Source organism: Hoplias malabaricus, chromosome 7, assembly GCF_029633855.1.
Source record: "Hoplias malabaricus isolate fHopMal1 chromosome 7, fHopMal1.hap1, whole genome shotgun sequence".
NCBI classification, from domain to species: Eukaryota; Metazoa; Chordata; class Actinopteri; order Characiformes; family Erythrinidae; genus Hoplias; species Hoplias malabaricus.
This window is the reverse complement of record NC_089806.1, coordinates 11,674,783-11,701,976: the sequence shown is the minus strand read 5'-3', so window position 1 is coordinate 11,701,976 and position 27,194 is coordinate 11,674,783. Positions and strand designations below refer to the sequence as shown.

Sequence of the window (27,194 nt, the reverse complement as noted above, 5' to 3'; positions counted from 1 at the left end):
AACATGCATCAAGGCGAGTTATTTCAGGAGATAATTCATAAATATTGAAAAACTCTCAGAATTAAAAAAAATTATAAAAAGGGACTGTCACCTTTGGATACAGAAGAAAATGAAGCTCTACTACTGCTTCATGTGTGAATCAAGTGTGTCCTTCTGTCCATTCTTGTACTGAGATAAGAACTTTATGCTACTGGTTTGGGGAAAAAAAAAGAGCCTGGCATTTTGAATTTCCTGTTTTATTTGTGATGCTGAGAAATGAATAACTTACTTAAAGGCTTGTTTCACTGGAAATCAAATAAAAGAAGAGTGGCTGTTGACATTTAACGGATGCATACATGGGCAGTATTAAACGTATAACCCAGCCTTGTTTATAGCCTCTTCACTGGTTTAGGAGGAAGACTATCTCTGCTCTTTTCTTAAGAATACTTTTTATGATTATTCACCACAGACAATAACTTCTCTTTACTTAGAAAAATAAGCTTATTGGCTTATAGCACACTTATTAAAAAACAAAAAACAAAAAAAAAAGTCAACAGGAAGGTGCTTTTCTTTCTATTAACTTTTATACGTTTATTTTAAAGGCAACGTTTTCCTGTTCAGGCAAATGTTCTGAAATTACTGTTTGTGGTTTAATACACTATACTCAAAAATTCATTGGGAAGCGTACTGTTTGTTAAAAAAAATATGAGAGACACTGAGAGTCTGTGATATTGTATCAAACTGCCTTTGGCCTGAGATAAGCTTTTTATAGCAATGAGGTCACAGACAAACATAGGTCTGAAAAAGAGAAGAACTAATAGGAAGGATATGAGAGGAAAATAGACAGAGTGTGTGTGTGCATCTGTGCATGAGAGAGAGAGAGCGAGAGAGAGAGAGAGAGATGTATGTGCAGCAGCGCCTGGCTCAGTGCAGTCTTCTGTTTACATGGTGGTGAATTGACTATGAGCATGTCTCAGCTTCTCAGCGATCTGCAAGTACATCACAGCATTCATGTTTCAGAACTTTCCCATGAATATATTTCCATTCACTTTCATTGGACTTTCATTTCTACGCATTACTCATTAAAACCTACACAGAAATATGTATCTTCTTTTATAAAGGCATATTATAAAAATAAAAAAAAAACACTTTACCGTCTCATAGAACTTCACTTGCTGCTCCAGGTACAGCTGCATCACCCTGTTGTAGTCATAAATGCGGTTGCTGTGGAAGTGGTTCATCTCCGCTTTTGGGACAAAACAAAACATGTTCTTTACAGGACATAGCAAGTTCTCTGTCTGATGTATTAAAAGATCAGCAAAGAAAAAGAAAATGCACACAACTTTGACTACAAATGTGACAAAGACACGTTTTAAAGCTACAATGTAAAATGTAAACGACATGTGACAACGTGCTATTTACATGGGTGTGTAAAACCACATCTGTTTACACTGGGGATGCATGTTAGTGAAGTGTTTCAACAATCCACTGAGACCTTATCCAGAGGCTCTATGAGACACTGTTGTGTATCAAAGCGAACAAAGTTCATAAGAGATGTTGTGGTTTTTAGCAGTGTGATGTATATTTGTCTGTTTTTATCCAGAATAAATACACGATCCCTGTCTCAGCTGATCAGCTCCAGTAAACATAAAACAAGAGGAATTAAGAGATAAGAAGGAAAGTGTGTAACGAGTACCATACCCTGTAATGCATATGACATGGTGCTGGCTTTCTTGCCCATGGTGACCTTGTCTGAAGAGGTTATTTTATTGGTGGCAACAAGTTTGTCAGCCTCTTTCACCTTATCTATGGCAGCCTAGGAGAATAAAAACAAAACCATTTGTATATGCCGTTTTTAATACTGACTAGGTAGCTAAGATGATCTTCTTTACACATCCACCAGGGGGTGCTAACAAGAATCCAGGATTTAAATTATTCTTTCTGGTCGAAGTTTACGGACATTGCTCATTTGTTGTTTTGATTTCTGCCCCTGCTGGTGGATCACAACTGTTTACTCTAAAATACACTGTATCCACAGTTGTGTTTGTGGTTTGTGGCTTTCTCCTATATATAGTACCTTGTGAACACCGATGGTGTCAGGAAAGCAGCCCAGAAGCCCTTTGTACTCATTGTTGGTCTCCATGAGATAGTGAAGGTCCTTTCTGGGCTGAAGAGAGAGAGAGGGAGAGAGAGAGAAAGAACAAAAATGCAGATTAATTACACACTTCTTCTATACATTTGCCCATATACACATTACCAACATTCACTTCTATCTTTCTAAAAAAAAAAAAATGGTAATGGCATGGAAAGTTCAAACCAGCACCAGTTTCACCATCGATATCACTTCAGGAGCACGAGTTTCCAAATGGAAATTGGAAAATGCTACAATTACTACATTCTATGTAGAAATACAAAACCCAAGAGAACATTTCCAAGGAAAAACACTAACTACTACAAAATGTCTAGGATGGATCTGCATGTGGATCATAGGTAATATGAACAGTTACAATACACAAACACCCTCACACACTAATTGGCTTCTCCTTTCTCCGCTTAAAAGAATGCTGGGACAAATCTTTTTATTGCAATCAAAATTCATGGCAAAATGCCTACGTATATAGAATAGTTTACAGATAATATTATGGCATATGTAGTTTCAGCCGTGACCCTGACATGGATTAAGCGGAAGATGAAAAATATGTAGTTCTGTCAAATGTAAACAGACAGGTACAGACTTGTTATTTTCCACCCAATTTTCTGTCGAATTTGTATTCACTGCCAATTCTACCCATTATCTGTACCACCCCACAATCACACACTGCCACCAACCTGCATGTTTTTGTAACTGAAACTACAATAACTCAACTGAGAAACTGAACATGCTTGAAGGAGAACACTAATTGTCCAACTGTTTTGTAACTATCGTTTCCAACTGGCCTAGTTTCAATAAGATAAAAGGATTTAATTTAAGAGACGAATTGTAATGGGGTTTCATAAATACCTGAATTTACACAAAATACATATCACTAGAAATCAATTTGTCCTCAGTTATTAGTTGCTTATTTGGATGAGAGGGACCATGTGTAAAAATGTCCAGCTTAAAACAGATTGTTAACTAAAGAACTCAGTTATGTAGCCCCTCTAAAAATGGACTGACAATTTCTCATTGAGATAAATAATGAAACATTTTCTAGTGTTCTGTAAAGCCTGTCTGACCTAGCTGTGTATTGATGAAAGAACATGTTTCTGGGCGGAAGAAGGACAGCCAAGCTAAAAGTAACATTAACCCATAGATTCAATCCAAAAGAGCAGCAATAATCAAATGTCTCAGTGAGACAGTGAAAAAAAAAAAGACTACCATCAGTAAACAGAAAAAGAAACACGGTGATGAATCCAGAATGATTTATATAAACCTGGATCAATACAAGGACTCTCCATGCTGAGAAGGAGACATTTAAACACTTCCTATCTTAAAAAGCCACGACTAATTTCAGCTTGAACTCAGCTTTCTGCATTTTCAGATTGAATCAATGTCCTGAGATGTGTCACAGCTAGAAGACAAAAGGGAAATAAGAGGACACTACAATCTTAGGAGGTCCAGAACTGCCCACAAAAGGATTCTGAAACTGTGGATACTTACCAGGCATGTCCTCCTAGCGGATGCTGCATACAATCAGACAACAACCGGGTTTTTGTTGAAGTACATGTTATAGGGGCCAGAGCTAATGAACAAGGCAGAACGCTAATAACGGAATGAGTGTCTGAATGTAAGGGATACGTAGGATTACAATCAAGGACCAAGGACAAGTAAAAGGCTGTAAAAGGAGCAGAGGACTCATATCTGTCTGAAAGATTGTCTGAAATGGGGTACTTCAAAACCTGCAATATCACTGACAACGTTTATACAGATGTACATTTTTAGTTCATAAGAATATTACAGGATTTATGCCCCTGAGGACATAGCAATGTTTTGTACGCTTGAGGTTTACTTCTGGCGTAAGTGAGTTGATTTAAAGGAGAAGTAAATTCCTATTCATTTTGATATTCTTACTACCAATTACAACCTCATAATTTAGGGGCTGACTAAGGGAAAGGTTTTGTTTTGCATAATCTAAAAAAAAAACACTCTTGGAAAACACTGCACATTTTTCTCAAAGAATGCACCTGTTCTGCCACCATCTGAGCGATTTCCTCGTAGGTCTTCCCCGCTGCTGTGAACGCATCAGTGAGTGTTGCCTCTCCTGCAGGAAACCCACAACCACACACTTACAGTTTAGAACCACACAATTTAAGACAACCTATTATACCTCTAATTATGGTTAACCCAAAGCCAGAAGCTCATCTCCCATAAATGTCAATGGGAACAAGTAGACAGATTCCTATACCTTCATATCCACTGGTGTTGAAAACTGATGACAGATTCTGGAAGGCTTTGCCAATCCTCTGGTACTCCTTAGGGAGGGCTTTGAGAGAAATCAAACATAAGTGCAAGTATCTAGCACTTTTTTTGGCTTTTAAATCATTACGTGTCTGGCATAAACAGAAGAGGAATGCAGCTTTTCTGTAAAAGTCTAGGAGTGTAACACTGACTGCTAACCAATGTATTCACACATGAAAGAAACAATGTAATTATTATGGGACTGATATTGTAAATACAGCAAACCTCTGCAACAAACGAATGGTTGCACATTGGTGCTCCCACATGCAATGACACACATATGGGTCAACACGTATGGAGCTGGGCAATATGAACAACCTGCACTCCTAGATGGTCTATCAACATGAACAATTAGCACTCTGATATGATCTCTCAATTTGTCATACTTATCTCTGTTTACAGATACTGGCCTGACCAAGCTGTTTATTCATCCTTACTGGCTCATAAATTGTAGACCTTGAAAAAGTCACTCACGGCCTGTACAGCGCTTCCAATGCTCATTTCCTATTGTCAACAGGTCCTTCACTCCATCATCCATCGCTTTGGTGAAACGACTGAACTGCTCACACTTCTGTTCCCTACACACGCACAGAGTTATAAAACAGACCAGCAAATTTGACCTATTTTAAAGATACATTGTTAGATTTCATTTTTTTTAAACAATGCTGTCAGCATGGAGACTGCAGTAAGTCAGCTGCATCATTTTGTAATGTTAGAACTGATGTTCAGTAATGCATCTTTAATTTGAGCCCAAAATGAGGTTGCCCAACTATTTCCAACCATAAAGAATCGTATTCTTTAGTTGTTACTTTCTATATTCCACAATTTATAACAGGTTCTTGTATTTTCTTTGCATATTTGGACATTTTTCTTATTAGATCTTATGACACACTGAATAATTTCTTAAAGAACAGTAATTCAGTCCATCATGTGCAAAGCCACAAACTGAACAAGAGCAGTCAGTGTATCCTTACACTTCAACAATGTCCATTTCAGGCAGTCCCTCCGGCTCTATCGTGGAGAAGATCATCACCCCCACTGTTTCATCCTTCTCTGCTTTTCTCTTCCCAGTTTTCCAGTCCTGTGATCATATGAGAACACGTATCAAGAACACATTTGATTTCTACCGAATTTCAATGGTAGAAGCCTATCTGACATTTGTCATCCATACCTTTTCATCTTTGTATGTGAGGAACAGCTGGAAGACTTCACTGTTGGAGATGACAGGATGTCGACACATTCTGGTCATCCAGGCCTGCAGCCTCTCCATTCGCATTTTAATGAACTCCTCCTCAAAACGGCCTGGTATACAATGGGAATCATTAGACTACTGCAATAAACTCTTTTTTTTTCACCACTCTTCTGTACATTTCTACACTGTACTTCAGGTGCCTTCCAAAGTTTACACTATGTATGTAAACCTATCTGGACCTACATAAAATCTTGCTACACTATTATACACTTTATGTCCTAACCGTTATGACATCCCATATAAAGACCCTCTAAAGAAAAATGGAATAATGGAGCAATATTAAGTACCTTTGGGATGAGCTGGAAGGATGTTTGTGGTCCAGAACTAATATTCCAGCATCTGTACCTGACATTACTAAAGCTCTTGCAACTGAATGGATTCAATCCCTCACAGCTGCATCTAGTGTAAAGCCTACCCAGAAGAGCAGAAGCCATTACTGCAGCAAAAGGAGGGACTCTCTATTGATATCCTTTATTTCAGAAGAAATGCTGCATAAAATTGTGTCCAAATATTGCTCACATTAAATGTCATGACATACAAAGCAACTGACAATCATCAAAAACAACTTCCATATAGAGAGCGGCCAGTGGCACAGCTGATCTTACTAAATGTTCATTAATTGATACATTCAGCCACACAAGTCTCCAAATACTCAATTGTTACAAAGATATAGTAATGCTCTCTTTCTGAAAACCTTATTTTTAAATGTGTGCAATACAATCTCAGTTTAAGTCTGTTATTAAAGTGTCCTTACCTGTTACCTGCTTGTCTGGCAAGCATGGGATGGGGATAGCTGAACCAAATTTATCTAAAAGCCTCTCATAGAGCCAGTCAAAGTGCTTATATCTATGATTGACAGGTTTGTTGGTGGTCTGTCAAAAAAGAAAAAATGTCCCAATTCACATCCTGAAATGTTTTTAAAGGTATAGATTTATTAATATTGTAATTGTTCTATATCTTGTAATACTTACATTGGGAGTGACCTGATATTCAATGTAGCTTTTGAGGCCATACATTTTTGAGCCCTTCTTGGGGTCTGCTACAACGCAATCTAGCTGGGTCTCAGGATACTCCCACACCGGCCCAACCTCCCCTCTCTGGAGCAAAAAACACACACCAACACACATCAACCATGGCACAGGTCATTACTGAGACTAACCGTTCTTATTGAAAACTATTTGTTTATTTAACATAAATTATTAACTAAACACTTACATACTTTAAACAGCCACCTGAAATGGCTATAGTCTCTAGATAAATTATATCTACAGGGTAAAGCTGTGAGGTAACTTAATTTTGATCAAGGTATAGATGTTAATTGTTAACCGTCATTGGTCTAAATATACAAACCCTATATTTATTTATATATATTTTGTTTGTTTTTTTATTTTGTTTTATTTGCCCATTGTGATGTCAGAAACGTTAGGACGAGTGCATGTTTACCACTGTGATACATCAACTTTACTTTTAACAACACACTGTAAATGTTTGGTAACTAAGAACAACAACTGCTATAGTTCTGAAAGTGAAATGTTTGTACTTCGTTGTTATAGGAATTCACCTTCTCAACAGCTCTGGGTCTCCATTGCATTGCTTTTCATTTCATAATGTATTTATTTCATTTCTTTTTCAACGTAGCCGAAAATAATTTAACATTTTGATTTGTTGCCCCACAGGACACTATTCCACTTCACTTCCACTCAGTCCATCTTCAATGAGCCCAGAAAAGCCAGCAGCATTTCTGGGTCCTTAAATAATATTATGTACCGCAGATGATAAAATCCTGAGGTTTTTTGCTTGTATAGTTTGAGAAATGTTATTCTTTAACTTTTTCAATACTTGCCCATGAAGTCTTTAACAAAGTTGTGATTGCCTCCTCATCTTTACTTCTGAAAAACTCAGCTTCTTTAAGATGCTTTTTTAAAACCCTAAGCTCTCTTTAAATCTTGACGCTGACCTGTTGACAATTAAGATTTTTTTTGACATTTTTCACAGCTTCCCAACTTTTATGGAAATGGGGTTTGTACATTCTTGTTCAAGCAAAAAAAAAAAATATATTACTGAAATAGAGAGTAGAGAGAGGATTTTATATCGGCATTATGATCAAGTTCAAGTATCATCTAAAAACTGCAGATGCATTGACAATTTAAATTATAAAAAATTGTTTTGTAGTAAGAAAATATGTCCACAGTAATGTCAAAATACTATAAGAGGACAGGTCTCTTACATAGACAGTTAATTTGATTCCTTTGGCAGTCTGTTTGGATAAAAGGTACAGTTCGGGGCCGGATTTGGAAAATCCAGGGAATCTGCAGAGAGAAGATGAAGGTCAGTGAGGAGCCACTGGAAATGTTGATGGTGTCAGGGTGCTGGAAACATTTGACCAACTTAAAAAATAAAAGTAATAAAATTAAAAAGTGTTATACTATTAAAACGACCAGCTCACTTGTTGAGGGCGATCTTCATGGAGGATCCATGGGTTCCTCCTCTGTTCATGGCCCCTCCCTCTCCCGTTTCTCCTTCAGCATAGCCTCCTGACATCTTCCTGTCATCCCACTCATCATCCCACTCATCATCTTCAGCACCTTACAGCACATTAAACATATACAGATTACACACCTATCAATGTGGACATATAAATAGACACATACATACATAGACTGTACATACACACTAAACCTTCAAGACCAAGTTTTATTAGACACAATATGTTAGTGAAGAACACTGTGGAAAGGCATTCAAATTACAAACATGTATTTTTAAATAGGGCCTTATTATAAAGAGAATATTCTGGTAACACACAAATCTTCAGGAGCTTAGTTTGCAGTTCTGTGCAAAATGAGACCATTTTCTGATGCCTTTTTCTGTGGAATTGTGCAGTGGAGATTTTTCCACAAAGAGGAACTAAAATCTAACAGGAAATTATGCAGAAACCCTCAAAAAACGTAATATATAGCCATACTTTTCACTATTTATTGTGTTCACACTTTTTACAGCCTCCATTCTTGTTTCAAGATTTTACAGAAATCAGCAAGGACACGTCTGCACAACTCCAAAGTTCAGTCTTATAAAGTGATTGTAAGGGATCTAAAGCTCTGGACTCTAGAGTTGACAGTCCCATGAGAGAACCATAGCAGCTTCTTGATTTGCCAATTTTCTGCATGTAGATTTTCTAATATCTAATCTCCTAAGACAGTTCTGCTAAAATTGAGTCTCTGATGGGTAATAGCCAATTTGACAAAATCTGGAAACTAAATGAGAAAAAAATGTGATCTCTGACTTTTGCACAATACTGTAGGTCACTTGTGTCTAAAGCAAGGATTTACATGCTTTGAATTCACCTGATCATTAATCAGAGCCAAATGTACAAATTCCAAATCTCACAATGACCATAACATAAAACAACACACTGATTTATTCATTTTTTAAAATCTCATGCTTGTGAGTTTCTACAATAGTCAATCCATGCTGCGTTTCGGAGATGTTACGTTCACCACAGGAAGAGTTGTGTACCTGTGTAATCTATTAAATATGGATAGGGATAAATGTCTTTGGGAAAAGAAGAGAACAAAGGATTTATTGAATGTTGGACCCCTGGTGAAAGAAAAAAAACTTGAAAGTGACACTGTACCACAAATGTGTATCACCTCTGAGAAATGACATGCTATAAAAACATATTCTGAATAATGACATTGAAATACAATTTCGATGCAAATTCAGGAGCACATAATGTATTATGTTTAAATGCAATTTATGATTTTTTTTTAAATTCTTCTTTAATTCTCTTTGAATGATCAGTACCTGGGCCCTGGTAGGCTTGAGGGTGTCCGTATGAAGTGGAGCCCCAGGCGTTGCTGCTATTCTTGCCTGTCTCTGTGCCCTCTGGCTGAGCCGCCCAGTTATTGGAGAAGCCTCCAGAGGCATTAGTGTCAAACACTGCCCAAGGGTCATTACCATTACTCTGTAAAGAACACAGAAGAAGATGCTGAAACAGTGGCAGAAAGTGTCATGATGTTAAGATCACGCCACAGACTATTGGAAATACACCAATCAGAAACAAAGCTGGATCTACATCAATCAGCAGTAAAGCAATGGATGAGGTCAATTTCAGTGGATAATTTCAGACAGGTTTAGTGTCCAAAGTTCATTTATTTTTTTGTTGGACTTTGTATAACAATAAAAACTACTCTACGGATGTAATTGTAGATAGACTTGTTATGTTTGCTGACACATCATCATGACACACCGGAAAACACTCTCACAACACATGATGTAACACAATACTTAATTAGATCCTTTTATCAATAAAATCTCAACAGATATTTCTCAATGGGACATCGTTTTTATGAGTTTTGCTCTCATCACTGCAAAACATTAATGTCTCTCCTCTTTGAAAAGCTAAAGAGATAAAACTCAGACACCAAATGTGTCTTAAGCGACTGACTAATGCTGGGATGGAACAAGGTCAAATAAACTAGGTCGAAACATTGGTCTAATTGTGTAAAAATGTACATTTGGAAGCTAAAGCAAATGGAATTGTGGATGAACTCAGAAGACCTCAGCAGTGTGGACAGTCAGATATTCTCCAATGCCTGTCCTTGCGTGCTCCACTACTGGGATCTAGCAGTGTCAATAAGTGCACACTTGAGGGCCAGAGTCTCTCAAAAAGGAGCTCTATAGAAAGAGAGTCTTAAGTGCGATTCTCTAAATGAAGAGAGTTGACATTCTGACAATAAGTGATTCTCTAGCTTCCTGCAAGCCTTTCAAAAGACATCCTCCTCACATTCATTTGTGACTTAAAAACCTCCCGCTTAAAAGAATCTATTTTGAGATGACGCTCTATTCAATGACCTTCCACTTTAATGGCTGAAAAGGAAAATACCTTAGTGACATTAGAACGAAAGCAAGGCTACATGCCCATCTGCTGGATTGTGAATGGACACATACTTTCTTTAGTCTATGAGTGTGTATGTGTTTGTGATGACACAGTCCTATAGGCATGAGCGTACTCTAGCCTTGACAGCACAAAGGGAACGGACCCATCTCTGAACAATGTAATTCAGTAAATAAGTTCCTCAATCAAAAGATAATGGCATGTACCCTTTCATCTCTAGAACATAGTTAAGCATCCAATCGCCTGGATGATCACCTGCATTAGTGCAGTCAGGTAAGGATTAGAGCAGTCCCTTGAGATTCATCGGTTGCTAGTTTTACGCTTTATTCCTGAGCAGACTTTCCCTCTTTCTAAAAGGACCACTTCAGGTTGAGTATTTCTGGTCGATGGAACGATGAAACATTATGACTGACCACTAATATCACCAGATCTCAATCTGTCAGTTTGGAACAGCAGCTGAGATATTGCTATAATTCTTACCTCCATGATGTTATAAAGGCAAAACAACTTTTTAGCCAAGAAAAGAAAATGCACTGATACATGCGACACATATTTGTCCAGGGAGTGTACAGATAGCATGCAATTATAAAAGTAAATTTTTCCTTCTGTTGCCTGCTAAACATTCAGGAGAAAACAACATGCCATGCACTGGGAACAGCTCTTGACCATGCTGGAAATGTGTGGGTTTTTTTTTTGTTTTTGTGACCATAATAAATAATGCACGTAACAACCGCAGATTTATCGGAAACAGTCACTGAGATGTGAGCAGTCATTTAAAGCGACGTAGGTAGTTCTGAATTACTCTGTGGTCAATTTAATGACGAAATTTGATGGAATTACGTGGATATGTTGGGAAAATGTTTGCAGTTCTCTTTGAATTGCAAAATTCACAACATGATTAAAACAAACATTAAACTGTTAAGACATCTCTGTGAAACATTTCTAGCAAAGAACTGGTTTATTAATCACAATAGATTGGTGTTAACAATGAAGAGATCATTTTATAGAAACAGTGCTGATCAGTTCGATTACAAGTGATGGAGGAGTGTGTGTGTGTGATTGTGTAATTAAGTCACAGAGATTTTCATTCCTGAGTCAGCGTATGTGGAGATAGTGGAGTTGAAGGGAAAAGAGAAGAGAGGGCTGAACGGGAGGGGAAGGAGTGTCTTCATGCATGGCCCTGTGGCCTGTCCTTCAGGGCTCTGTGGTTACCTCATCAGGGGAAGTCGGGGAGACGGGGGTGAGGGGGGTGTCAGGGCTTTCCACCTGAACTACATCCACCTTAAAGGAGAGAGTTAACAACATCACAATTGCCCTTTAACAGCAACCTAGAAAAGCGGTAAGTCTCTGATCAAGTCTGAAATCTTGCTGTTCCACCTTAATGGGTGCAGCAGTTCACCATTGAAGGTGAAAAAACAAAACAAATAAATTGAAATAAGAAGTCAATTTCATCTGCTTTGTCCTTCAACATAGCGTTTCATCTGAAACCCAGCCACATAACTTGACTCTGCTGCTGTATTTTACGCAGTCATAAACAGATTCTGAAGTTGAATTTACTTGATTAAATGCAACCAATGTATTTTTTAGCTACTGACAGGAATTGAATTTATTTTTCCACCCAATTATGTTGTGTCTAAAATGTATTTACAAGACTCACTAAGGATGCAAAAAAAGACCAATAATATTAATTACAGTTGCGCCAGAGGACGCCTTCAGGAGCTCTGAAAAAACATGGTTAAATAAAGGTACTTCATAGGAAATATCTACATTTCCCCCGAAACATGTAGTGAAATGAGAGCAAGAGGATCCAAACCTCCCACAAGATGCTGAAAACTTATAACGGCGATTAATATTGACCCAGCATTACTTTTCTGTTCTAGCTCATAAAATATACATTCACTAAATTTACTACTACTACTACTACTAATAATAATAATAATAAAAATGCTATTAATTAATGAACTACACAATAATGTATACTGTAAGTGCACATGCCTGGGGAGATTTGAAGACAATGACACAACCCATTAAAAGTCTGTCACAAATCCATACAGTAACTGCATGTTTTTAAACAAACTGCCGCTTCTGTGGAAATATCACACACACTGCAGCTGCTTTCACTTCTGTATCAGTGAGAGAACTTCTCACAAGATACATTTAACAACTTCTGTTATTTTACCCAACCTTCCCCACTCAAAATCCAGGCTTAGATTTCTTGTCATTTCAAATGGGGGGAAGAGATTTATGACCTGGCTATTAGAAATCTTTGCAACTGTTTCAAAACCACATGTATAAAGTAGGAGGAAAATCTTTGATAACTTAGTTCAAAACAATAATTCAAATAATTAAAAATAAAAAAAAGCACAGCATAAAATATCTTTAAACACGGAGATGGTGAATCACGTGTTTATCAGTTATCAGTGAACAAATAAATAATAACAGATCCACTTGTGTAAATGATCGACATGTGCGTAGTTTGTTATCATACCTTTCTACTACTCTTAACATTTTGTTTTATTATTGGAGTTTTTTTTTTTTTTTTCAGAATTTGATCGTAGAGATACGCAAAAGATGAAATTGATGAATATCAAATGGGTTGGTGGAAGTTGCCTGGGCTTATTTTATGATTAGATTTGATCATACACATCTTTCACGAATGGGGGACAAATGTTTAGGCCAGCTGACATTTTAAACAATAATAATAATAATAATTAAAAAAATTAATAAATAAAAGTTTCAAGGTTTTGTTTCCGTGAGCAACAAAATACGATCTAAGCTATTTTGAAGATCTGGACTGGTTCTCAATGACATCAGAATTTAATTATGGATTCCCACATATGCCAATGCAATGATATTAATGTGTTAAAAATCCACCAAGGGCATATTTCAGTCTATTTTATGTGTTTGATCTATATAATCATCAGCTGTATGCTCTCCTTCTTTAGTATGATTCTATGGTGTGAAATGAACCACTGAAATCCAATACGAGTTACACATTGGCTAAAGGCTCAGTGTCAAGTGTCAGACAGAGGAATATACAGACTCCTAGCTTTGGAACTGCATACTTTAGTATAATGGAAATCCCTCCAATAACTTTGAAATGAGATAAAGCGGTGTTTGTGACTGAGAACTAATCATCTAACGTCAAAACTGACACTCACTAATGTAGCTCAATGCAATTAAACCTCGGCAACCATGTTCCAACTTCTAATATTTTAATAAACACAGCTGAAAAAAGGACTAGCTACCTATTAATAAACTTGATTTCACACTAAATATTGGGTGAGTAACTATTTACAAGCTTTTGGCCTAGAGTGTATGATAAATGTGACCAGTTTCCTTTTCACTTGACCCTATTTCCATAGTTTCTGGCAATGATTGGCATCTATACACACCTCCTCCAAACAGGACATTTTGTTTTTTATTAAACAAAATTCACATTTACAAGACTCTAATCTTGTCAGGTTTTCATACTTTAAGTCATATCAGTATGTGGGCCTTAATAGTAAAGTATTTTAAAGCACACCCTTGCTATTATGATGATACAAATTTCCCTAAATGCTGGTTTTATACTGTCATGATGGGCTTTTCACAGAAACGATTTTTCCAATTCAATTTACAAAACATTCTTCAGAAACAGCTTAAGAAAGAGCTTGCAACAGAGAATGAGGGCATTGTTCAAAATCAAGCCCTTTGTTTACTGTTAAACATGGAGTCTATTGAAATATCTGCTTCTCATAATATTATAACAAAGGCAAGCACAACCCACTCACTCATAGCTACAATGTAATTACAGTCCACATTCACTCCCTGTGAGAAATAATGTACCTGATTATGCCTATTCTTTCCCAAACCTGTTACACATGTTCATAATTGTATTTGCCCAGTCATCCCTTCCCAATTAATCTGTGGCCTAAACACCCACTACCTTATTTTCCTCAGTAAAAGTACCAGGGTGGGAGAGATAGCATAGCATGTATTTGCTAAGAGAGATATGAACCTTCACCACAAGTCATGGCTGCTATTATTTTTAATGTATGATTAGTGGACAGCTCAACACACTTGGACGAGAACACTAATTAACAATTATGCTGTATCAGTTAACAGACACCTGTGTTGGCTACCGTCATGATGAGACAAAGGAAAGAGGGACGGCCATCCTAGCAACCCACAGCAAGGACTACTGGCAATCGCGAAAGCTCCCAAATACAGAGCCTGAAAATTTAGTACAAACAAAAGAAAAATACCTACTTAAATTTATCTACTGCCACATACCCAGCCTTTAATACTTCTAAAAAGAGCTCAGCGCAAACATTGTAAATACAAGTCAGCGTAGGTGCCAGCACTGATAGAGTCTAGAGGTAAAAGACAAAGGCAATCATGTGACACCATATGGACCAGTCAGGTACTAGTCTGTTTAGCACTGTTTGTGCCCCATTTAGTCATTTCTTATTTATTTTAAATATATTCTTAATGGGTGCACTCAAAAATTCCATCCTTAAGATGCAACATACATACCCGATTTTAAATCTATATTTTTCAGGTGTCTTAATGACAGCCTATTTTACTCTAATGTGCTCATTTTTACTGCTAGCTTACATCCACATTTTTGTATGTTACGAGTAAGGAGTTTTGAAGACTGGATTTGGAATCTCCCTTCCTCTTCTGCTGACTCACTTCCTACAGACAGCTGAACAGCTTTCTGGCTGGGTGGAGTGGGTATGTGTGTGTGAGGAAAAGAGAGAGAGAGAGAGAGAGAGAGAGAGAGAGAGAGAGAGAGAGAGAGAGAGAGAGAGAGAGTCAGAGACAGAGAGCAAGAAAAAGAGAGAGAGAGACAGGGAGCAAGAAAAAGAGAAAGAGAGCAAGAAAAAGAGAGAAAGAGAGAGACAGTCAGAGACAGAGAGCAAGAAAAAGAGAAAGAGAGCAAGAAAAAGAGAGAGAGAGACAGTCAGAGACAGAGCAAGAAAAAGAGAGAGAGAGAGAGAGAGAGAGAGAGAGAGAGAGAAAGAGAAGGAAAATGACCTCTTACCAGTGAGCTGAGGTCCTGTTAAAGACCACTGAGGTACAGTGAGTCGTTTTTTAATGTGCAGTGGGAAGGGAAATTGTGTGGCAACTCACCTGACTCTGTGTGTTGCTGGCTGGAGCTGGGGCTTGACTGTCAAAGAAGGAGAGATCAAGAGGGGGCACACTTCCTCCAGTGGTAAAAGGCTGAGGTTTATTGAGCTGTGAAGACACAAACAGTAACATTTACAAGAAGGTCTGGATTTAATTTCTTCCATCTGAAATTAGCAATATTAAAAATATAATCCACTACATAATGTCTATCCAATACATTTGTAGGGTTTGTTTGCCAATTCAGCATAGCACGGCTTCATATATACACTTTTAAAAATGCTAATAAGGGAATGTTCAACATGAACATTCTGCTCAACATGTGGTTTTCAACAGGGCAGGCATCAACATTTTTTTATCTGTTGGAAATCATTCATACTACAAACAGGAATCAGGTTGAAAAACAGTGGAGTAATGCTGCAGTGTTTGGGCCTCAGATTAATAGGAGGTAAAGTGACTATCACAATTCAATACAGAATGTGATTTGTATTGTGTACTAGGGCTGTACAATATGACCAAAAGTTCATATCCCGATAAAGGTCCATTCATATCCCGCTAACGATAAATATCACAAAAAACATGTAAATTACGTATGTTTATGTAAATTCAGTTGTTTTTTTTTTTTAATAAAATGACCACATGGGAGGAAAAAAAAAGATTTCTATATAATGAATTATACAAAGTCAAGCAATTACATATTTTCTCACATTTATTTCTTTTTGTATTTAGAACCTTTGCAAATTACTACTTACCTAACATAGTAACATATTATGTACATACAATTCCCCCCCCCCAAAACAAAGAGATTATATACATGTTGTAGTACTTACAATTTTCAACTGTAGCTGCAAACAATAGTATAGGCCCACATATATAAATAGTCCAGAATATCAAATGCAAACATCTAATTCCTTTTAGCAGTAAAACTATGTCCATGTTTGCGTGTGCGGCCTTAATGTGTCATCCAAACAATAAAAAGACTGCAGGAAAGTGTGTACTTAAGCAATAGAACACGAGGGAGTGTGTTACACTCACAATAGCCATCTCAGCTGTGCTCTTATTTCATGATAACACACATCCTCGAGTGTTCTATGGCTTTTATAGTTCAGGTAATAAATAAAATATGAAATAAATAAATGGAGCTGTGTAAGTGGCATGAAATTTTTACAAAATTAGTAAATACTTCTGCCAAATTATAATTCCTCCACAAGTACCTATAAATTTATTTCTGCCCAAACCCGGTGTGTTCGGTCGAGCTGCAACTAACTCTGCATGTTCCCTTTGTAGGGAGGCAACTTGGCGGTTTCAATCAGCCAAACAGTGCATTATAACGCTATCCATATTGAACTACGGCTGCATGACCTAATTTTAAACATTTTGTGCTTGGTTTTAAACCCAGTTATGCCTATCATGTAATGTTAATGCACTATGTAGGGAACAGGGAGTGATTTGAGACACACCCTGAATATGCCGCTCAAATCTCACGAATGCTAAAGAAAGGACCATTACAAGTATCCATTTGCAGATGATAGAGTGAAATAATAAACAATAGATATATATCGTCATTTCAGACAGCGCTATTGAGCAGTGTACATAACAGTCCTTGGGCAAGACTCCAAGCACTCCTTTTTATCTTTACTATGGTTAAATGAAAAGCTGCCCTGCTTAAGGGCATCTGCTCAAATGTGTGAATGAAAATGTAAATTGTTATTATTGCTATTTTTTTTTTTTACCTCAAATATTTGTAAAAAATTTTCCTGTTTTTGTGAAAACAACAGATAAAACATTGGAAACAATCACAAACAAGCTCTGATGGTCTAAATAAAATAATGTATTTAAAATATTTTTCAACATTAATTACATGTAAATAAAATAGCTAGGTTTGTGTGGTAGACATGGTTTCTATATAATGAATCATTTCTCATCAAAACAACGTAAACCTCTTTGTTTACATCTCTGCCAATTAATTAATAAGAACTTTTGAAAAAATTTTAAGCCAGTCACTTTCAACAGAGGAAATGTGTAAAAGGCAGCCCAGGCAAAGGAACATAATTGTAGAGATGTGCAGAACTCGTCCAGCTGAAAGTATTTGGGGAGAAGTGTACACATGTAATCATTGTTTGGCTGATGGGGAAATGTGGCGGAGGACGTGTGTGTGCAGCTGGAAAGACGATGAACAGGAGCCAAGCTTCCTCAGCTCAGAATCCAGCACAAATGGCCTCCAAGGCTCCACTGTGTGTTTACACAGAGTCTGAACTGTTTACAAAGTCTGCATCTGCTCCTATGCCCTAAGGACACCAGTAAAAACATACAAACACCGTAAGATTTGGCTAAAAACATGTGAGAAGTAAAGGTGTGTCACAATTAGCCAAACAAAAATAATATACACATTTTCACAAGGTGAATCCGAGAGGTTGCGTTTATGGATCTGACTTATTTAAATCTAAATCTAAAAATTATGACTCATAATGCTGTAACAATTTGTAAATTATTTTTTAATATCATTACTGCACTTGAGGGTGTGTTCGTGCCTTGGGCCCAGTGATTCTGGGTATGGTCCGGACCCACCACGACCCTAAACTGGATAAGCGCTTACAGACTAAATTAAAAATTTCTATCATTCCTAAAATTTAACAAAAATTTAGATGTAGAATATTTAGATGTATAATAAAATCACACATTAAATGTGCCTTGAATATTATATTAATTCAGATTCCAACATGAATGTCTGCTCATGAGCTCCATATACAAAAATTCACTTTAAAAATCACTACATCTTTTGAATTCGTCTTTAATGAATGTCGGTTTGCATCAACTAAATCTGTAAAAGATCTGTAACTATTTTATGTAAAAATCAGAACATAGGTGAGATCATAGGAGAACATATTTAAATTCAAAGCTATCATTTTTAACCATACAAGTCTTAAGGCAGGAACTCAACCTACTAACTGGGAGTATGTGACCTCTCTGCAGAAGAACTGGACCAGTAAGAAGTAAACACGCAGGCCCACATTCTGTACTATCACAACCATGACTATCTGACACTCACTATATTCAACATTCACGTCTCAAGCCACAAAAAAAACGAAAGTGTTAAATCACATTAATATGAAGCTCATCTAAGCCAACATCTGATATTTCTGCAAAACTGTATACTAACAAATTCTTATCTTATTTTGGATTTTTGCTTAATTCATTGAAAAGTAACAGCAAATGAGTGTGAAAAAGAAAAAAACCCATAAACATGGGGTGTGTGATATTCAATTAATTTTTTTTCCAAAAGGTTATTATGAGCAAAATGAAAAGAAAAAAAATCATATGACTTCTAGTTAACACTGAAAAAAATAAACAATTTACAAATACTCAAAGAATTATGTTGTAATTTATGGTCATTACAATGCACAGCACTATCTGTAAACACATCCAACATTAACACTCAGAGAAGCACTGAAGCTTAAAAAAAATTATTTGTCCTGAATTATTCTCTTTCCGAAAATATTCGACTGAAGACTGGTGAGCTGAGTTAGGCACGTACAGAATGACAGCAGTGTCAGGTCATGTGTGACATTAACACGGTCTCAAAATATGACTTTCCATTCATTTTCATTCTATCTGAAGCAAAAATAAAATACTGCCTGGCAATACAATGGGAATTCTGTGTGTAGAGTATTTGGGTCTAGGATACTGTCATAAACAAAGTATCAAATATATTCAAAATGCTTTCACTTTTGTTTATCTTTGTAAAATATTCTCTTGCGCAACAACGTGACACAAACAGGGTTCTAAGTATTCAAAGACATATTCGAGTAATACATTTTGTGAGATTTATGGCAGTTCTGTTATAAGGAACTCAAGATGTGATAAAAGAAACAAAAAACAACTTGACATTATGTCTCCTTAGCTACAAAGGCAAACAAACAAAAACTGACCCAAACACATACACATTATTATTTCTAATTCATTAATTATAAAGAATAATATAAGTACACATACATACTCATATCTTCATTCAGAAACCAATTCAGCCAAATGCTGACTGTGAGATAGCACTTTGGCTTTAGATTGTCTGCACTTGGGCCCTCACATGAATGTAAATATGTCAGACACTCTCATCCATGACCTAGAGACTATGCCAGAAGCGTCTTTCCTGGGCCACGGAGAAAATGGACTGGATTGTTGCTCAATGGTCCGAAGTCTTGTTTTCAGATGAAAGTAAATTTTGCATTTCAGGTGGAAATCAAGGTCCCGAGGATGAGTGGCGAGGCACACAATCCAAGTTGCTTTAGGTCGAGTGTAAAGTTTCCATAATCAGTGAAGGTTTGGGGAGCCGTGTCATCTGCTGGTGTTGGCCCACTGTGTTCTATCAAGTCTATCAAGTGCTTCTCTCTGCTGACAAGCGTTACGGAGATGCAGATTTCATTTTCCAGCAGGATTTGGCACCTGTCCACACTACCAAAAGTACCAATACCTAGTTTAATGACCACCGTTTCACTGTGCTTGATTGGCCAGCAACCTCACCTGACCTGAACCTTACAGAGAATCTATGGGGTATAGTCAAGAGGAAGATGAGAGATAGCAGAACTAACAACGCAGACAAGCACTGTGCATATACTGTACATACATTTCAGTAGGCCAACATATCTGCATTAAAAATCATTTTTATAATTGGTCTTAGATAATGTTCTAATTTTCTGAGATAATTACTTTTGTGTTTGCATTGGCTGTAAGCCGTAATTATCAACATTTAAATAAATAAAAACTTGAAACAGATCACTCTGTTTGTAATTAATCTATATAAGAGATTCCCTCCTTGAACTGAATTACTGAAATAAACTAACTTTTTAATTTTCTAATTTACTGAGATGCACATTTATGTTGCTTTTTTGTAAAAAGGGAGCGCCGTCCATAGGCTGGCTCTCACAAGCCCTCATTTATAAGGCAGAAGTAATGGCTGCCTCTTGTGGTACATTTTCATTGCGGTTTTATCAATAGCAACAAGTCTATATATGATTTACACGTATGTGAAATAAATTATCTACACTACGGAAGGCGATGACATGCAAATGTGAGGTCTACAAACTGCATATTGGTGATATTCACATATAGCCACAGAAACTCGTTTATTCCTGTGCTCAGTTCAGTTTTAAGGGTATTGCGCAATCTGAGAGAACATTGCCTGCCATATTTCACTATTTTTGCTGGGAATTATAGCTGAAAAAAATAATAATAATAACCAGAAAACGTTATATTTTTAACACAGGTTTGAGAGATTTTTTTTTTTTAAATATTTATTAATTTCACGTTTCTTTGCATACATTTTTTTATTGAAATATATTGTAGCTCTCCTGGGTCTCCTGACTGCACCCTGCTTTAGAAGTAGTGAGTAGAAAGTGTATTATTAGCAGTGCTGCCTAGGGAAATTTTGGTTTTATAGGGGGAGTTTGGCATACCTGCCTGGGAGAGAAATCAAACCCAGTCTTCTGTGTGGAGAACAAAGGTGTTACCCACTACACTTAACCAACAACAAAGCAGTGCAAGTGCAAGTTCAAGATTTGAACTTCTTATTTCACACATGTAAAGCAAGAATCACATTCAGTCCAAACACATATCCTTTGCACTACTGTCTGTCCTGTTTCTAGAGCTCAAGAGCTTTACTCCATAAAAAGTTATGATTTGTTTCCATAAATATTTATTCCACTTATTCTTTCAATGCATTATTCATATACAGGGTAAGATATAAAATATCCTATGCCAATCCAATAGAGCTTCACATAGGGTGCACTCCACTCTCTTTCTACCTGCAGCCAGAAAATGCCAGTTATCACCCACTGTTTAAATTCTACACTTATCCACTAAAGCTGCTGTGGCCATTTATGATCCGATCAGCAACCAACTACCCTTAACAACTGGGTTAGACATTTAGCACAGCACATGAGTACTCAATCCACCCACTGCATCACTAGCTCTTCACAGGCATCATCAGGAAAGCACCTCCCCTCGTTTTGCCAAGTTAAGCACACAATACCTCCAGAAGGCTTCATTGTGAAGTCTGGGGTCCCAGTCCCACCCTTCTAGCCAGCTGTACAGCCTTACCATTCCCTATACCATCAACAACCGCAAATCCACACTGGCCTCCCTGATGACTAAAGCTGTACCTAGCCCCATTGGCACAGTTAATGCATGCTCAGTGCTACCAGTTACATGTGATCTTTATGTGCTCCATCACCCACAATAACACCTTGAGAGCGTATTTCCTTGAGAGAGTGCTCTCCTTATCCTCAACCACTGACTAGATCTTTCAGCTGTTTCTGATAACTCCTTCACAGCTGCCCTTAGTTCCCAGCCCCTGATAAAAAGAACTAAATGATTTCAGTGTTTTAGTTTTAATATCATTATCACTGGAAAGAGTACAACAGAAATAGTAACAATATATGTCACACAGGGGTCATGTTGTTTTGTAAATATGTCAGCTGAACCGCTGTGGGCCATGAAGAATGAAAAGGCATCCTGCTCAATTTGGCAAACACCCTCCGGCAGCAGTTTCCATCCTTTTCAGGAAACATCTCACACACATGCACACAAAAACCTCTCTGTGTATGTGTGTGTGTGTGTGTGGGTGGGTATGCATACTATTTGTATATGTGCTTAATGTTTAGCTTAATGACCCTGTGTGGCACCCCCCCAGCTGGTTAGTCATCCTCACCTCCACGTAGTCCTCCGGCACCAGGCCGACTTCTCCTCTGGAGTTCTGTGCCTCTATCCAGCCTCCACCAATGTTCTGACCAAAAAAAACAAAACAAAAAAACACACACATTCAGCTTTACATGAAAGACTGGAAAGAATGGAAATTCAATACCACTGGTCCAGTTATTGGTAAATGAAGAACAACTAACATCCCCTTGGAAACTGAAGTGCAAACATTTTGAGTTCTCAATATATTAGAGAAGAAACTTATCATTAAATATACAATACTCAATGACTGTGTATGCATATATAAGTATGTTGTGTGTGTGTGGTGCTGCAGAGGTTTTCTCTCTGTGACATAGAGTATTAGGGACTGCACCCCTGTCGCTGCAACCGCAGACCCCACCCCAAATTTACATTTCATCTGTTTTACTTAGACCTGAGATCTTAATTTTACCTTTCATCTGTATAACGAGACACATAATATAAACAAGACAGGTCATATGTCATGTGTTAGATGTGGTTTATTATGGCTGCAAATCTTTGCCCAAGTACTGAACAGTTTTGTTGCCCCATTTGACCCTTGGGGTGATTTCTGACTTTATCGAATACACACAAAGAAACTCAATGAGTTAAAAACGAAGTGGGTTTACCTGATTTGTGACTGTGATTGTCTCTCCCTCTCTCACCGAAAGCTCATTATTCCCTGGCTCAGCAATGAAGTCATATAAAACTTGCCCCTGCATGAGAAAAAAAATGGTCAAAATAATACTCCAGCTTCAACATAACATTTCAACATTTGAGACAGAAAGGTGAAGCACTATTTTTCTGTTCTAATAAAAGTAAATCACCCTCTGTTGTAATGTTTGATACAGATGTTGCAGATATCTGTACAGTGACGTGGCTAAGACCCGTGGAGTGCTTCTTTACTTTTTTACTTGCAGATGAGGTGGCACTGTAGCTTGGTGATTAGTATGTTCACCTCCCAGCGCTGGGATCTTGGGTTCAAGTGCAATCTGAGTAGAGTTTCCATGTTCCCCCTGTGTCTGTGTGGGTTTCCTCCAAGGTCTCAGGTTTCTTCCCACAGTCTATGGATGCTTGGTGAATTTGCTTCTCTAATAACTGTTCTGGTGTGAGTGAATGAGTGTGTGTGTGCCCAGATATGTATCGGTGCACTATTCTGGGTGAACCCCTAGTGCCTGATGCAGTCCTGCAGGTGGATGGTAATTTCTGGTTGAGAGTACACTGTGCATGTCTGGCTGCCTTTTTTCCACCAGTGTGTGTGTGGATTGACTGCTGAATGGAATGATGTTCTGGACATTGTTGATTGTAAAAGCATTGGGTTTCTAGAAAGGGACTATATAAGTCTAACGATAAAAAAAAACAAAAAAAACAAATAAGTGTGAGCAAGTCCAGACATTAAGACCCTAACGATCACTTGTTATGTGTGTCTTGATTCCTATCTGTTAAGATTTAAAAACTGGTCTAACTTGTCCTATATAACAAGTGTGATTTCATATAAAGCATGCAGAAATGTTTATCTCTAACATTTATCCCTTTTATTTTCAGCAGAGCCTTGTGTGTTATCCTAGTCAGAAGGATCACTGGTGAAGATTTCCAGTACAGACATGAGATTGGTCAAAATATAATGTGCAAAATCAGAGACCACCAATAATATACTTAATTTTCTGTCTAAATCTCTGTTAAATATGAGTCATTTATTCTGCACAGTCTGAGTCATTCCTTCTGGGCAGAGGGATTTTTTTTAGTTTTTTTTTTTCAATTTTTCTAAAATCCAGTCCTAGATGTTGGTTGTAATGTTTTTGTCTGTGCTCTGGAGGATGGTCAGTCCATTGATCAATTTCATCAGCAACTAGATGAACTAGATTATATAATTTGATTTTTCTGATATTTCCTTTACTCATTTACAACTTCTTGAGAGCTACACCCCCTTTCAGCTTGAATTTGGGGCAGTGGGTGTGAACCATCCTCCTCCCTCAATCCATGACTGAGGTGCCCCTGAGCAAGGCACTGAACCTACTACTGCTCCGCAGGCAACGGGGATGGCTTCCTGCTGCTCTAGGTGTGTGTTCACAGGCCCTAGTGCACTAGTGTGTGTGTGTGTGTTCACTGTCACAGGTGGGTTAAATGTGGAAGACACATTTAGTTGTATAAAAATTGCACATTTACCATTACAGTTCCATAATACTTGTTGTCTTTTCACAGAGGAAGGATGGAGAGAAACTGATTTTTTTAATGTGTAGGACAGTTGGAGCTTGACGTTCTCCTGTCTTTTGAAAATGAAATCTCTTATGCAAGATGAATAACCTCCTCAAAAAAATATTCTAAGAACATTTATAAATTGTGCTTAATATTTGATTTGACTCGACATAACACTTTGACTTTTGCACTATATTTGAACTGAATCAATTTGTATGCATGTGAATATCTATGTGAATTACATGCATAAGTTTTCAAAAGGAAAAGAAAAGTTACTTTTTATACAAAGATCCCATTATGCTGGCTATCGCGCTCTCTCTCTCTCTCTCTCTCACACACACACACACACAGTGTAGGCTGCATTAGCAATGTGAAGGGTTCCTCTATTCAGGAGCTACAGGCCGCTCTTTATACACACAGAGAAAGAGACATGTGGGGGACGCGCATGTAAAATACCATTTTCAGTCTGAACACATAATCTAAACACTTCTTATAGGGAAACTCTCTCTGCAGAAATTAGGTCTGTGTGTAACACACAAGTTTAGCAAGCTGTAAACTGGCTGAGAACCACCTAACTGTCAAACACAGCAGGCCTGAATGGAAGTGAACAGTCAGTCCTGTCAGTGATGCTGTGTTTACAAGAATTCTGAAGATTAGGAAAGTCAAGGACTGCTGACTAACCGGAGATATGCTAACTTCAACAAAATAGGCACAACAGATCTTGCCACAGAAACCACAGGCCAGGTTTATTACTCAAGACTAAACATCAGAGAGCAGGAGATAAGAGCATATCAGAGAAAAGGGCACAATTTTCATAAAATTACATCTTTTTGGGATTATTTAAATTAAAAAAAGCACATTTTCTGAGGACATAGCTTTTTTTTTTACATTCTAATGTGTAATTACTGTAACAGTCACTGTACAATTACATTGTATTGTGTATATATACTTTAGAATGGGAGAACTAAACCTAACAATATAATATATATGTGTGTGTGTTTGTGTGTAAAAATAACAAAATAACAGATATAAAATAACAGATTTTATTCAACCATTGAATCATTTGCTTTGTCACACTCAAAGTGGTTCCAGAGCCTACCCAGAACAACTGGGTGCAAAACAGTTCCCCCACACACTCCAAGCAGGACACCAATACACTCGCCCAGCCACTCACTTCTGTGGGCAATTTCTCACAGCCAATAAACTTACCAACATGTGTTTTTTGGATTGTGGAGGGAAACTGGAGTGCCTGGAGGAAACCCACACAGCAACACTGTCTATTGATCCACCACTGCACCATTTAGATTTAATTGTGGATTAACATTTGCAGAAAAGACAGTAGTTTTAATAATATTCAATTAAGCAGTCTATCAACTTAATGAAAATACTTAAAACGTATAAAGGTACAAAACTATTAATTAATAACCGAATTATTTAATGTAATGTTGAGTACTAGTAAATAGTTGTAGCAAAATACACTACAAGTCCCATGATGCACCAGCGCTACGCTGTGACCCGTACTGGGAAGGCAGTGAAATGTCACAAGACTTTAATGATACATTTTTTCCATGTTTACAATAAGGCGAAAAAAGATCGTATTTGCTTTCAAAAGATGTCAGCAGCTCTCATAACCAAGTCGAGCACATTTTAAAAAGTTTCATTTACAAAACCCGACAACCTTATATTCAATAATAAACCGTTGGCGCCTGCGTAGATTTGGATTCTGTTTTCCAACTTTCCGTTCCACCTTAAATATGCAGCGGTTACATTCTGGCGCCCAAAGCACCACAACATAATACCCTTCCAATTTAAGGTGGAACGGAAAGTTCAACTTAGAAGGCGACGAAAAAGAAGCCACGCTGCGCTCAATTAAAAACGCTTAAAAACTAGTTACAGACAGTAAACGTCGACACAAAACTCACCTTTACTGCCATCACGATCTCATTAATCAGTCATTAAAGACGTGAAGACTATTCAGCCACACATTTCTCCCTGAAGACTCGGTGAAAACAGTCAGTCCTGAAGAATTGCTGTTGGTTTTAACACATTTTTCTGGTTCTCTGAGTTAAACACTCAGCAAAGTCCACGCAAAATCCTGTTCTGTCGCTAATAACCCGACAATAACCTGAATATTAACTGATATTAACAATTAATGTGCTGTGCCTTCTGAACTACACTCACTACAACTCAACACTAACCCACACCGGAAAACACACACACGCAGGCACAAAAAAAAACTAAGAAAAAAAAAACAGCTACTCAAGCAACAAATACTACTACTACAATTAATAATAATAATAATAATAATAATAATAATAATAATAATCTTTGGGACATTTGTAAACAGCAATAAACCCAAGAATGTGTGATTTGTTAATTGTCTCAAACCTTTAACTGAAAAAAATAACAAATAATCTATTTCCAATGTTTTCACTTATCAACTTGATTGTATTTGGTAAATAAAAACAGATATGATAAATAAGAAGAAGTACAAAATTTGATGTCTGTAATAGTACAACTAATTATTATGCATCATCCCAATCAAGTCACTAACATGGTTTATTATTTATAATAGAGCAAAAGAATAGTGTGATGATATCATCCTTCAGACCTGT

At 37.3% G+C, this 27,194-nt stretch overlaps 1 protein-coding gene across 2 annotated transcripts; it reads right to left on the bottom strand.

Annotated features, from left to right (window-relative positions):
- Positions 1 to 523: 523 nt before the first annotated feature.
- On the bottom strand, positions 524 to 26,771 carry snx9b (sorting nexin 9b). 2 transcript variants are annotated; one of them, XM_066676872.1, is made up of 19 exons: positions 26,502 to 26,771; positions 23,013 to 23,099; positions 22,379 to 22,453; positions 15,682 to 15,786; positions 11,776 to 11,844; positions 9,471 to 9,630; positions 8,116 to 8,254; positions 7,897 to 7,978; positions 6,641 to 6,766; positions 6,424 to 6,541; positions 5,589 to 5,719; positions 5,392 to 5,498; positions 4,892 to 4,995; positions 4,365 to 4,442; positions 4,144 to 4,220; positions 2,057 to 2,146; positions 1,681 to 1,795; positions 1,134 to 1,225; positions 524 to 968 (listed from the first exon to the last, which is right to left on the bottom strand). In XM_066676872.1, the coding sequence occupies exons 1-19, from the start codon at positions 26,511 to 26,513 to the stop codon at positions 921 to 923; spliced, it is 1,815 nt and encodes a 604-aa protein (XP_066532969.1). In that variant the 5' UTR covers positions 26,514 to 26,771; the 3' UTR covers positions 524 to 920. The 2 variants fall into 2 exon arrangements, with proteins under 2 accessions (XP_066532969.1, XP_066532970.1); XM_066676873.1 differs by lacking the exon at positions 11,776 to 11,844.
- Between the last annotated feature and the right edge of the window lie 423 nt (positions 26,772 to 27,194).

Bases quoted from the DNA above. Each gene is read 5' to 3' on its own strand.
- snx9b (XM_066676872.1), bottom strand. The intron at 15,787-22,378 runs GTGAGGATGACT...GTGTCTTCACAG, and splicing joins TGCCGGAGGACTACGTGGAG to CTCAATAAACCTCAGCCTTT. The intron at 4,443-4,891 runs GTGAGTGACTTT...TTTCTCTCAAAG, and splicing joins TTGGAAGCGCTGTACAGGCC to CCCTCCCTAAGGAGTACCAG.